Source organism: Pagrus major, chromosome 4 (genome assembly GCF_040436345.1).
Source record: "Pagrus major chromosome 4, Pma_NU_1.0".
In the NCBI taxonomy this organism is placed as follows: Eukaryota; Metazoa; Chordata; class Actinopteri; order Spariformes; family Sparidae; genus Pagrus; species Pagrus major.
Window position 1 is genome coordinate 10836923 of NC_133218.1, and position 14799 is coordinate 10851721.

At 39.9% G+C, this 14799-nt stretch overlaps 1 protein-coding gene across 1 annotated transcript in view; it reads left to right on the forward strand.

Moving 5' to 3' along the window:
• cemip (cell migration inducing hyaluronidase 1) overlaps positions 1-14799 on the forward strand; it is a 106553-nt gene that overhangs the window by 15741 nt on the left and 76013 nt on the right. Inside the window, exons 4-7 of the mRNA XM_073465266.1 lie at positions 1958-2194; positions 7049-7228; positions 11870-11940; positions 12045-12140. Of these exons, the coding sequence (XP_073321367.1) occupies positions 1958-2194; positions 7049-7228; positions 11870-11940; positions 12045-12140 (584 nt within the window). The remainder of the gene's footprint in view (positions 1-1957; positions 2195-7048; positions 7229-11869; positions 11941-12044; positions 12141-14799) is intronic.

Below are 14799 nucleotides of genomic sequence, written 5' to 3' on the forward strand. Positions count from 1 at the left end.
TTATTGATCCCTCACCAGTGAGGGTCACTGTAATGTAATATAATTTGATTGTTAAATATCTGTTGTAAAATGGGGTATATTAAACTTGATGTCTCTCAAGCATTTACTGTAACCTTAAAGGATGAGCCCGACAGTGTTTTTCTTCCAGATTTTTACCTAATGTCAACATATACCAAGAAGAGACCAAAACCAACAATGTATTGATCTGAGCACCGATCAAGGACCGTCACAGCTCACAACATATATTAACTGGAAGAATGTTGAAAATAGTCTTCACATTCAATGATGCCACCACTGTTGTGCTCACTTCAATGGAAGAAATGTTTCTTAGTCTGGCTAAATTTAATTTTGTAACCTCTCACTCCCTGATGTAGTTTTTTTCTCACTGAGTCACTAAAGTTCGTATCTTCAACAATCATCCTGTAACAAATCTTATGAGTCGTTCAGTGATCGAAAGATACAGGAATCAGCAATGATCCACGACTGTGATACAACTTGGATCTGAACTAATAAAGCCGAGCTTATTGCTCTGTGCCACTGAGCTCCATGTTCCTAAATTACCGCGAACCATAGGCTCTGGTTTATTTGGACTCAGTCCCACATCCACCGCCCCACTGCCTGACATATTCACTAGAGCACCAAATGTGGATGAACCTGCCTCTAAAGATAATGCCCCACAAATTCATTATTCTTCCTTCATCAGTAATATTTGTTAAAAAATACAGTCAGCCACTGTTTTAGGAAATTACCCAGGGATTTTTTAAAATGAAAGTTATTTTGTCAGCCACTTTTAGCCGTGCTCAAGGGACGGCATTATTGACTGGTCATGAAATTTTGTACAGACATCCCTGATCTCCACATGAAATCTGGTGACTTTTGTTGATCCTCTGGCGTTTCCTCTAGTGCCACCAACAAAGTGAAATGTCTTGTTTACGGATGTCTACGGTTAACCCTTAATTGTTTGACTGCCCAGAATTTTTTTGATAGGTTACGCATGCTAAGCTAGTGAAGAGCGCCAAAGAAGCTCAGTGTAGGAATATTCCATCAAGAAAGGAAACAAAGTCAAAAGTACCACATTAAGTACAAACACCCTGCTGCCATGTCTGAGGATGGCTCACAGCCAAAGATCATGTTGCTGCCAGTTGGGTGGAGAAAGTGTGCGTGCCTGTTGGAGAAGATATTCTGCTAATGAGTGTAATCAGTGTTGGGCTGTCGAAAGCAAAGTTAACCCAAACTGACATCCTTAGTCTTTAACTATTGAATGCAGTTCAATGAAATTTAGAACAGATCTCCATGGTGCCCAGGTGATGTCATTGCCACTATCAGGTCAACATTTGTGGTTTACAGTAAAATATCTCATCAAGTATTAGATGGATGGAATTAAATTTGGTGCGCACAGTCATGGCCCTGTCGTGATGATTTATAATCCCTTTAGTATTCCTGGCTTTACATCTACATACAGCATCATCATCAATTAAAAATTGGTTTGTGACCAAATACCTGCAAAAACCAATGAATCAGCCTCAGCGGTACTTTGTGTTTAATACTAATAATGACATTTAGCACACTAACATCCGAAACTTAGATGGTAAACAAAGTGAACATTATACCTGCTTAACATCAGCACCCTTCTCATTGACTAGCTGGCTTTAGGCTGACTGCTACAGACAGCTAAGGGAGTTTTTGGTCTTGGTCTTTTCACAGGATTTGTGGACAGTCCCCAAGTTTATCACAAGTCTACCCCACTCTTACCTGATTTTTCTTTTACTTTTTACTGCAAACTAACATAAGAAGGCAAAAAAGCAATCTTTAAAATCCTCTAAATGATTGATAAGACCTCTTTAAGATAGGCATGTGTGAGTCGTGAACACAGACACTGATGCATATTCCCTGCCTTAAATATCAGTTGTAGAAAACTTGTATTTAAACCTTCATAATTCTCTCACGCTGTTCTTAGATTGGATGACAGCGATCAGGAACACAGCTACTTTGGAAGAAAGTACATTGGTGTGGGGACAGGAGGGACACTAGAGATCCATGGAGAAAAGAAGCTGTCTTGGACGTTCCTCAACAAGACTTTACACCCTGGAGAGAGCAACCAGAACAACTACCTGTTCCAGAGGAGCTGGGGGAACCGAGGCATCATTATCCACGTCATTGACCCCAAGACTGGAGAGGTGCTGCACGATGACAGGTAAAGGTTCGGGCGAAGGAGAAGCTGTGTCTGGGCTGCTGAACAATCATGAGACTCTTAATTAGAGCAGAAATGATGTGGTGGCTGACATCTCATAAACTGTGTAACCACAGGGTTGTAAATGAGGAGACAAATAAGCCTCTAATGGCTCTGGCACTGTTTCACACAGGGATATTAAATTTAGAAATCAATGCCATCCTTTATATGCTTTCATGATTCATTATCCACGATGTTGTTATTCCAGATGGAGGTTAGATAAATTGATATACAGCTTTTAGTGTGGTAAACAGATAATTGGGTGATTTTTAGAGGAGGAAGCAGGGCATTAGACACACTGTCTCCACTAATTTACTGCCATTAGACTTTGACTGATTAAAGGTGACATTCGTAAAATGCACTTAATAAATTATTATTATGGTTAAACTATTAATATGCAGACTGTGCCAATTTCAATGAGAGGTTAGAGGAAAATGTAACAATAATTATGATGGATAAACAACAAATATTGGTTGGAAGTAGGATAGTCTGTTTTCTGTTTTTTTAGTATCAGGTTTCTTTGTAATGTTATAAGTTTCAAGATGTGGAATATTTCCACAACATTGTTCCATTTGTAAATACCTGAAAATATGGGATGGCTGAGTTGATGTCTTTAAGTTGAATAAATGAAGAAAATACATTATCAAGATACAGATATTTCACTGCAACCAGTCCTTTTCCATTCCAGAATGAGAAACTAGCATCTAATTATGAGGGAGGAAATGCATGATTATAGCAAATGGGAGCTAAGATAGAAGTAATTTGAATGATTTTTTTTCATTTGGTACCATATGCTTAAATGAGCTTTTAGTTCACCAATATTCAATATGACTTTTAAGTGTATCGATCATATCTCTGAAGTTCAATTTATAAAACAGGTCTGATTGTTTGGGGACTGTAGTTCCCAGATAGTTTATGTGATTAGTAACTCTGACTGGAAGGCTGCTGAAAAAATCAGGGTCTAGATCCTCGCTCAGAGGCATAATTTCACATTTTTGCCAGTTTATGGTATATCCTGATAGTTTTCCAAAGCATTTAATAAGGTCTAGCAATGGAGGAATAGATTTCTCAGGCGCCGACAGAAACTAAATTATGTCATCAGCGGAAAGCGCTTTGTAAGGATCCGTTTTGCTAGATGTATAGGAATAATTTTCGGGTTATATCTGATGCTTACTGCTAGGGGTTCTATGCACAGGGCAAACGGCAGAGGCCTCAGAGGGCAGCCTTGCTGAACGCCACGGCATGGGTTAAAAGGACAAGATCTGTCAGAGGACTGAGGCTGTTGGGTGGGCGTAAGGCATCTTACCCAAGAACTAAAATTCTCACCAAGACCAAAATCCCTGATGGTTAGTAGCATATACTCCCCTCCATCTGATCAAATGCCTTGTGTGCACCAAGTGCAAGGATGGCAGATTTTGATTTGTTTTGTTAATTGTATACAATATTGAGTATTCTACAGACGTTGAAAAAGGAAAATCTTCTGGGAGTAAAGCCCACCTGGTCTGGGTGTATTATAGTGCCTAGAAGGGCAATGGGCTGATATGATGATGGGTCAGTCTTGTCTTTGTCTTTTTTCGAAATTAAAGAGATATTTGCAGTGTATTGTGACTTTGGGAAGTTTTTATATTTGATTGACTCATTGAACATTCTCAGCAATAGAGGGGCCATGTCATCAGCATATGTGTTGTAGAATTCTATACAGAGGCCATCAGGGGCCAGCTGTCTTTCTACTCCAATTCTTTTAACGCAACGAGGACCTCCTGTAATGAAATTTCAGCGTTAAGCTCATTTTGTGCATTGGTATCTAGTTTAGGAAGTGGAAGAGAGCATGGAAATTGAAGAATATAACCTTCTGTTGCAGGACTGTATACAGTTGTTCTCAATATTTCTTGAAGCAATCATTTATTTTAACACGGTCAGTAGTAATAGAGCTCAGAGGTGGTTTAATTTTATGAATGGCTCTGCTGGTTTGTGCACCTCTCAGCTGATGTGAGAGCAGGGGGCCAGGCTTCTCTCACAATTCAAACTGTTTGTGTCTCACCTTCAGAAGTAAAGTGCTAATTTGCTGAGAAAGAATATTTTTATATTCATGTTTCTCTGAGTGCCGGAGGAGATGGTGCCTCGCTATATTGTTTGTCAAGCGAAGCAAGCTCGTGATCTATTTCTGATAATCTCTGTCTCCTTTGCTTTTTTTGTGTGGCTTCATATGATATGACAAAACCTCTTATTACCATCTTGAGGGCTTCCCACAAAATTGAATCGGAAACATTCCCAGTATCATTAAAAGCTAAGGACTTTTTTACTGAGGCTGAGCATTTTTCAAAGAATACTTTATCGTTAAGGAGGTTTGACTTAAACCGCCAATTGTAGTGTGGCTTTTCCCACCCAACATCAATATGTACAGTACAGTAACAGGGCTGTGGTCTGAGATTCAAATGTTATGATATTTTGATGAGGTGGTTGCTGCTGTTGAATTAGAGTCAATTAAAAAGCAATCAAAATCCTTTTATATGTGTTGTGGACTTGTGAAAAGAAGGAGTATTCTTTCTCTATGGGATGATGGATCCTCCAGATATTGACAAAGTTCAGTGATTTCATCTGATTATTTAGCACAAAACTGTAGAGTCTAGAGGGTTGACTGGGTGTGAGGAGGACCTGTCCATTAATGTATTTAAAACACAGTTGAAATCACCACTGGCAATCAGACATGGTGACATCAAGGTCTGTCCGTCATAGTTTAGCTGGCTCTTACTCCGAGTTATTTGCATAATCTTCTCTTTCACAGGATCATAATGTATCTTGGCAATCATGATTCGCGGCCTGTTGCTGGGTGGGTCGATTCGGTGAGCCCGGTCCACCTTGATTCCCCGTGGAAAATGCTCAGCTCCCAGGAACAAGTCTGACACAAACACAGTTGGAGAGTCTTTCTCAATCCTCTCAGGCAGACCCATTACTTTTATATTTTGTCTTCTTGAGCTGCCCTCCAAGTTGCTGAGTTTAGTGTTTAAGAGTTTATCACCTTTGTTTTACGACAGAGTATCCTGAGTCTTCTGGGTCGATTTCTTAGTTTTACCCATCATTTAGAGCTTTATTAGTGAGTAACCACTGTCAATTACTGTAAGAACCGAGTGCTGAATGTTAATATAAAGTTAGCTGACAAAAACACAACGTACTCCATGGTCTGCTCACTAGCGCTCCTGCTTACAGTATTTTTCTGACAAATTCTCCAGGAAGATTCTGTAAAGAGCAGTCATGTTTCACTGCAGAGTGAAACAGAGAGTGTGCAATCTGCTTCCTGTTTACAGTGGCACACGCATGCCTGGTGTACGTAACTTAGCATGAGATATGTGTTTTCATGTGTTGTATGGACGGAGAATATTTCCGAAACGATGGACAGAGATCTTTTAAAAGTTAAAAACTTGAAAAAAAGATGAGATTTTAACAGATTTTACTGTGTGTTGATTCTGATTTTGGTAACTTTTTTTTTTTTCTTCAAAAGTGAGCACTGGACACTTGATTTACAGAACAGATGTTCATGCTGTTACAGAAAGAGACATGTATTTTATTTTTGTTTCTGTATTCGACCAATAGGTATCATTTGGAAGGGTTCATGCAGTGTTTTGTGTCCTTTTTAACGGTCCATTGTGTAGAATTTAGTGCCAACTAGTGATGAGGTTGCAAATTGCAACCAATGGAGTGCCCCTCGTCTCACCCTCCACTATGATGGCCCTAAAAATGTGAAAACACGAAAGCCCTCTTGGTTTGTCCGTTCTGGGCTGCTGTAGAAACATAGTGGTGCAACATCACGGAGAGATCTCTATATATAAAAGTTTCATTCTACAGTCACAAAAACACAACTCTTAGTTTCAGGTGATTATACACTAATGGAAACATAAATGATATATTTAATTTCTGCCCCTTAATCCTACTCACTGGGCCCTTCAGTTCCCATGGGTCTACATTCAGTGTGTCAGTGACTATGAGCACATGCCCTTTCTATAAATGTGTTACCTCCATTTTTTAACCCTGATCGTATTAATTTGAGAAATTGCATATTTCATTGTTGCAGCAGCAGGTCTTGCAGCAGTTTTCTGCCAGCACAATGTCCCCAAAGTGTCCAGTTTCCCTGATGGATCTGTGGGAAAGTTCCCTTGTTTAATTTCATTCTTTTGGTCCTCCAACAGCTGTGTTTGACCTGGGGAGAAATACATTAAAGTAATTCAAGTTTTGATTTCGGAGGGCCTTGGAAATTAATTCAGTAACAAATTCTTTTTTGGTGCCTTGTTATGCTGTAAATCACTTTAAGAGCATTACTTTCTCTCTTAAGTAAATGTTATTCATTTAAATTCTAATCCCTTTAAGATTTCCATTCTTTTTTATGTCTTATGTGAAACATGTTCAGTTGAAAGATGCCACACAAGTAAACATGTAAGGAAAATCCTTCTTTCTTCGCTTTGAATAATTCCCAGTAGTGTCAAAATATTTGTTTGTTTCCACCATTAAAGGCTGCATATCAGCGTGCAACAGTCCTTTTTTTTCCCTCTTCAGTTTGCTGTCATTGTTTTGAGAAGCACCTGATTCAGCTGCAGAACCTCCTTTCACAAGTAAACTTGTCCCGCTCATTGTTATTACAGTCTCCTTATCCAGGATGCAAATTAAAATATGTAGAAAAGAGGTTTTGTGACCAACAGATCACAGGTCTTCAAATTTCTTCAAATATGGGAAAAGGATCTGTACTTACCACACTGTGTTTTTTAATGTGCAGAGTGACTCTGTTTCTTTCTCCTGTTCCTTTTTAAGCTCCCTTCTCTCCTACAGGTTTGATACATACCGCAGTAAGGATGAGAGTCGTCGCCTTGCTAAGTATGTGGATGGTGTGGAGGTGGGGCTCATACTGGCCATGGTGGTGAATGACGAGGGCTCCAACAACTTGGAGGACTCTGCTAAGAAGAGCCTCTCCAGGCTGGGCAGCCAGCACATCAGTAGTCTGGGATTTCGGTGAGCTCCTGATAACTGTTCTTGAAATGATGAAATAATGACAATAACTGTTAGTTACACTCTGCTGATTAGTACTATGAGCTCAGTGTCTCTGCTCAGTTCTTCCAGTACAAACTCAGATATTCAGCTCACACCGGATCATGAGAGAAAATGTTTTTTTAGGCCCGCAGCACTGGCGCGTTCTTTTTATTGATTACTGTAGATTAATAACAAAATGTTGGAACCCCAGGTGAGTCACAGTGTATAGTTGTCTTTTTTAATTAATGAATCCCTGCAGCTTTTTGGGAGCCTTTAGTGGGTAATGATTTTCAATAAACTATCTCCAGAGAACATTTATCATACACTCAATGGCCACTTCATTAGGTACACCTGTACAACGTATTGCAGTTCAAAACAACAACTGCCATAAATTCAATATTTATGAATTTTAAATTCTGGGAAACGTGTAGATGAAATGATTTGTTTATTATTGTTGATTACGGTGGTGTTGTCCTATGATAAATTATATTGACAGGTGTTTCTATTTTTGTCCTCATTTACATACATGAGGTGGACAGAATAATGCAGTTGAGTAAAGGGCTGCATGATATGGTAAAAAAAAAAGTATTGTGATTTTTAATTGTCACTAAAAAAAGCTATTAAAATCAGGATGATGTCACTTTGTCTGTACCAAACAAACCATCCAGAGAACAACATTTGTAGTCCAGAGCACCTCGGCAGCACTACTATGCCTCATTATGCTGTTTGTCACATAGAAGTATATTTTCTTCTCTATTTTACCAACTTGAATCGAGGAAAGGAACATTATATTTATTTATATTTATTATATATATAAAGTTGGCGACCAAATGAAACACCATAAGCCTGAGTAAAATAATGGATTTCTCTGCCTTGAACATTGTTGGAAACATTTGGGATAATCCACAACTCAACAACATATTGAACAACGGTCGGGTCATTTTTAAACATTTTAATGCACATATGTTACGTAATATATCTTGAAAAGAAAACAATCTGGACTGCATTTTGTTTGCTGCAAACCCCATTTGTGGCAAATTAATTGTATATACACATTATTTCAAGGAGACAGGGTTGTTAAATCAATCAATAACTCAATCACTCAATCAATCAATCAATCTGTGTATAGCAGGGGTAAAGTTGCATTAATCGATTCTTTAGTTTGTTAATTGTACACTTTGGTGCGGGGAAGTGACTTATAAAATCAATATGGACATATAAAGTGTATGGTGAACATGTTAGCAGACAGCTGGCTATTTATACATCCAGCAGACACAGAGCAGTATCAGCATCCATTAAGAGTTGTGTACTGCATGTGTTCACCTTAACCGATCTACAGTCAATCCCATATTCACTCCCCTTTAAGCTCTGGCCTGGTTCACATCAACTCCTGAGAAAAATAACTGGCTCTGAAGCTGCTAAATGTTCACCAGCTGGTCTCTCCCTTCATCTGTCTGCTGTTTTTATGTGAGGAAAACCGAGTGCAAGAAGTTTGCTCAGCCCGACCACGCAGCAAAGATGTAGACATGAAAACTAAAGATAGGCCTGGGTGTACTCACAGTATGTTATTTTCAGTGTGTGCGCACAAACATACACACACACACACACACACACACACACACACACACACTCCCACCTGTTATGGAATGCTGTAGCAGCTAATCCTGTTGTGTGTTCTTTAGTGATGCTGTATCTCACTCTGCAGAAAGTGTTTAGAGGAAAAACCGCAGGTCGTGTATGTGTGTGTGTGTGTGTGTGTGTGTGTGTGTGTGTGTGTGTGTGTGTGTGTGTGTGTGTGTGTGTGTGTGTTACTATGTCAGGAATGCATGAGAAATGGAAACTGCATCATGGCATGATAACAGAACCCCGGAGATGTCTCAAAGTTACTGACATAAGGGGCATCGGAGCAGATAAGAATGTGTACACGTGTACACTGATGCATTCCTCAAACAAGACTCAACTGAGCTCTTGTTTTTTACACAAGAGCATGCAGAATGTTGGATAGGAGACTTTGCATATCAAACCACAAGCTTGTGTGAGTGTTTTGTTTTGCTCAGTGCAAGTCATTACAATATCAGAGGCCTTGTTGTGGGCTGAAAGAAGATGCTGGCAAATGTTGGCAGTGCAGGCCCTGTGGTTAACCTCCGGGCCGGGCGGTGTTATGAAACCTAATGCTGCTGAGGAGACCGCAGGAAACACTGGGAGGGTTTCATAAACGGCATGAGGACAGAGTGTGAGTTCACAATCCCTTTCCCGGTTTGCAAGGCTGTGGATGCTAAGGACAGAGTAAATGGATGGGAGCGATGGTGAGGCGGCAGAGGGATTCCTGCCTAATGACTCTTGTCGCCTTTGCTCGTCACATTGTTGCCAACAGGCCAGCACTGGTGTCATCACGAGAGAGAGGCTGTGTAATTTGCGGCGCACCCAGAGACATTTTAATAAGCTGGAATTTATGAGAGAGTGTAGACTCTGCAATACATTCTCAGTTATGTAATTTGCATATGTTTACTGCAGCTGCCACACTGGTGCTGGTGGCGGCACGTGGAGAAATACTACATCACACCTCTGGTGCTGCTTTTTAAAGCTCAGCGAAAATTCATTTAAACTCAGTCGGCAGCTGTGGTGGAGTTGTGACGCGTCCTTTGGGTACGAGCTAAATTGCATTGTCTTCACATAAGTTAGATGTTGGATCCTCTGTCTGCTTCCTTACTCTCTAATCAAACATTCCTGTTTGATGGTGGATACAGTAACATTTTACTGACTCACTGACAGGATTACCACAGTTAATCAGAAGCAATTCACAACGAGTTCTGGATCAATATCAGTCGCTCCTCTGTGTCTTCGATGGCTGCTGAGATTCAAGCACTTCCTGCTGCCAGGCTGGCCCTGCTGGATGTGTTCAGTGGCACTTCCACCTAAACCAGCCACTACGTGTTCATCACTTGACTAAAGTTGCCCTGTGGAGTTTTCTCGTAAACATGTTATTTTCAGTGTTCAAATCTATTTCCTTCCTCAGAAAACATTCTCGAGGCAGATTTTTTGGACTATTATGAATCCTGCTTGATTTACGTCCATGTTTACTAGCTCGCAGTCTTCTTCCCTGCCTTTGCTTTCACATTGCTGCCATCTGTAAGTGCAATGGAGTGAAACCATTGGCAATGTGTATCGCTTCACCAGAGTCACCTGCTTGCTTGTTCCATGTCACCTGAACCACTTTGTTCTTGGCAGATATGTGGATTTTTGTGGTTTGGGCTTAGTCTGACTCACCAGATGTAGACTGTGGGTATAAACCTGCCATTGGCAACTATTACAGTTGGCCTTCTCTTCCCTTCTGCTATCTGCATCTCATCATATTAAATGTGGGTAGATACACAGCTGGCTAACATTTATAATAACCATCATTTAGTTAATCGGTGATCTCCTGTTCACAAACAATGAAATGCTTTATAAACTATTGTTATTAAGTAGCTGTTTATTAGGTTGCAACAGATGTTTATCTGACTTTGTATAATTACTGTAGTTCATCTATAATCATTATTTAGATGGACGTTATAAAGTTGCATCTGATTAATAAATTATTATAAAACATTTAATTATTTGTGATTCAGTGAATTATCATCAACTAAAGTTTAATTAACTTTAAATGTATCATTTATTAATGATGGCTATTAAGAGGTGTTACCCACAGCTTTAAGGCTTATCTTCAGAGAGAAAACACAACAACAAAAAACATGTTTGCAGATCTGATAGTTGTTTAAGTGTGAGCACCCTGTCTTAGAGATGGCACCTTTAAATCATATATTATGTCATATTAGTTTTTGAAATATATTTTCTTATATATTTTATCAAATTATGAAATATTGAAGTTCAAAATGTAATTTGTAATGTACAGTAAAGTGATGCTGAACTGAATGAAGTTCATATTGCATCTTAAAAGAGGGGACAAGTAGATTTGAAGTAATTTTGGATCATCACTGACATAAAATTCTGGTTCACACAAGAGTGTTCTCTGTCAGCTCAGACAGCAGAGACCCAACACTGCACCTCCATCTCCCCAACACCATGTCCAAGCTCTCTGCTGACTGCTCCACACTCTACACACACTCATTTCCATTCACACACACATGGTGACATCTCAGGTACCCACATGGACTCACACACATGCACAGAACTTCCTCTTTCCTCACTGAGAGCCAGCACTTCAATGCCTAAGTGATGCATGCTGGGAGAGCTCATTTAATTACCCAGACTCCCCACTTGTGGATGTCAGCCCTCTTTACATCAGCAATATTAGAAAAATATCTCTTTATGTGTGTGTGCTGACGAGTGTCATACAGTGTGTGTGTGTGTGTGTGTGTGTGTGTGTGTGTGTGTGTGTGGTGTAATGTACTGTAGATGTTTCACCTGTTGTTCTGCTGCTTCTATCTGTACGACCATGTCTCGTTCTGTTGCTGATTTCATCTCTTATTCACTAAATATGTCTCTGTCTTTCTGTCTCCGTCTTCTTCTGGTCCCCTCTCTCCATTCTCTGTCGTTTCCCACCCCACTTCCTCTTCCCTCTATCAATTCTATCACCTATTTTTTCTTTCCCCTTTTCATCACTCCTCTGTTTCTCCTCCGCAGGCATCCCTGGACTTTTATAGTGACAAAAGGTGACATTTCTTCTATTGTGGAGGACCATGCTGACTATCAAGGTAGCAATCAGTTTTTAAATTTTGCTACAATCCTGATCTTATGTATGTGGCAAAAAGCATATATGATGTAAGTGATGTGTGTGTGTTTGTGTGTGTGTTGTCAGGGACCAAAGCCTCCTCTGAGGCCCTGAGCTCTCGTGCTTTTCAGTCCAGTTATGGGGAGCATTTCACCGTCAGCACCAGCAGCCAGTGGGTGCAAGGTAACTCTACACACATGCACAAACTCACACGTCAGGGTTTGTTGTACGTAGGGCTGTCAATGAAACACATTAATTTTGATTAATTAATCATCAAAAAAATCTATTAAAAAAATGTCTGACGCCCCTTGACCAGCAGCTTTGTAAACATGATTGAGGCAGAAGACTAAACGCTGCTGAGCACAGGCCTACTGAATGGAAAAGTCCCACACCAGCCTCAGTATCTAATTGTTAACATTCTTCTCAAACCAGGAATGGGATGTGTTAATTGATGAATTGACACCGTACCTATGGTCTAACCTCCAATAACGAGGATTGTGACCTGTAGTTTCCCTGTTAAATACTCTAAACTCCTTGGCTGTTGCAGTCCTTCCTGACCAGCAGGCTTCTGCTCCTCTTGGATAATACTCCTCCAGGCCGAATGTCTGAAGGGCGGGCTGCCCTTAACAAGGAGCCCGGTGGCAAACACCAGCTTGCTGAAACCAAGTCACAGCTGTGAACCGAAGGAGTTGGTGTGTTTAAAGAGAAGCTGGCAATCTGCTCACCACCGCCAACAACACAGACACACCAGCGCACATGTATAAATGCTCACTACGGCGTAGGTCACTTGCGTAGGTTAAGGCGTCGGCTCTGCGCAGAGCCCACGTGCAACCATAAATCAGCCTTTATTATAACACCCGAAGCCAAGCTTGGTGGAGGACCTCAAAGTCCCAGATTCTACTGTAGTCCACTCACTTTTAGAGACAGCTTAATTTTCGTTTAAGTTTGAGCACAAAATTAAGTTATTTGTCGAAAATTATAAAAGCTTGTCAGGAAAGATCATAAAAATACCAAAACACACTGAAGTGGGGCTTCAAAAACGCCCAGACGGAACCATTGACAGGAGCACCGCTTTGTGCAGTTTATGCAGCGAGGAATTTACATACCATCGAATCCTCTAAGCTTAAAATATCTGCATCTCCATTTATCTCCATCTCCAATTCACTCATCTAATGAAATACATTTGCAGTGAAATGTCTTGAATGCTTACAGCAGATATTGGTATGTGCGATTAATTTTAATTAACATCACATCAAAGCCTGTACTTAATTTGATTATTTTTTAATCCCTAGTTGTACGGCATGTAGCTGTCCTCCATTTTGTTTTTCTTGCACAGAAGTGAGACATTCTGCCCCAAACACACGTGTTGTGTTTGTCAAACAGACACACCAGGCTAGAGTCGCAGTTTGCAAAGTGTTTGTCTCTCCTATTATACATTTAAGGGGAAATAGTACGAACAGCAAGAGGAGACATGATAACGAAGGTTAATAATGTATTAGGCTGTATTTACAGGGATGACGCAATTTGCAACAATCAGTTTTGTGAGAAAAAAATCAGTGCCTCTGAAGAACAGACATAAACATGGTGCAGATGGGATTTACATAAGCCATGAGGAAGATCATAGTGGCAGAAATACACATGTATTAAGTGCAGACTTATATAGAACTAAAATGTATTATTAGATACAAAAGTGAAGCAATTAGGCTTTTTTAATCAGCACATTATCTAATTACTGTAACGCAAGCGAATAGCGGACAGCGATGTGTTTTGGTTTGTGCTCATAAGACTTTCACTGAGCTGTAAAATCACAACATCCTGCACCTAAACATCTCTTTCTTTTGTTAGAGATTTCTGTGTGTTTAGCAGTATTCACCCCAGTACTACATTCAGTATGATCACCATCTCTACCTCCATCTGCTGCACCCCCCCCCCTCCAAAAAGAAAAAAACTATAACAAAGGAATGATATAAAAATGAAATAGCTGCAATTGCATTAAGATCAGTGGTGATGTAATTAAGTAACTAGCTAAGTTGATCCATTCCAAAGACAAACTTAGTGACTAACTGATTGGACTCCACACTATGACAATGCAGAACAAATCCTAAACAGTGTTTCTGCATCAGGGTTCAGTTTTAAATATGTCATCAGCATTTATAACATGATCACTGCAAAGCCTTCAGAGCTGCGGTGGGATCCACGTTTCATCAACACTCTTTGTAGTTTTCTCCACCATAAAAATCACTCTGATGTTTATTGAGAGGAAAATGATGAAATGTAACTCTAGGCACTGTGCTAATCATGAAGCTTTTTTTACTCTATGTGTGTCTGGCATAGGAAGTATCTCTAAGATAGGTACCTCACTGGTCAATGTCTATGCCCCTGTATGATAGTGAGACTCAAGGGCCGTCCACAACAACAATAACTATAAATATATCGTCCACATCACAACTCTAAACAGTGGCGAACAATATCGTTTGTATGACTTTCAGAGTGATGTGATGAACAGTAGACACACTGGCAGCCAATAAACATCCATTTGAAGTTACATGGCCATCTCTTAGTTTGATTTTGTGGACATTTTGATGGCATTTAGCAAACGCTGTAGATGGCCTCCTATGGAGCTACAATTGGTGCAAAACGATTTGCAAATGCGTATCTCAATCTGTGTGTGCGTATTCAGATCTGTGTGTGCGTGTTCAGATCTGTGTGTGTAAAAAAAATCCGTATCTGTATTCAGATTTGCAAGTGAAGACAAATCTACAAATGCATGCAAAGATCCGTGAATGCGTACACAGATCTGTAAGTGTACATAAATCTGTAAATGTGTAAACAGATCTGTAAA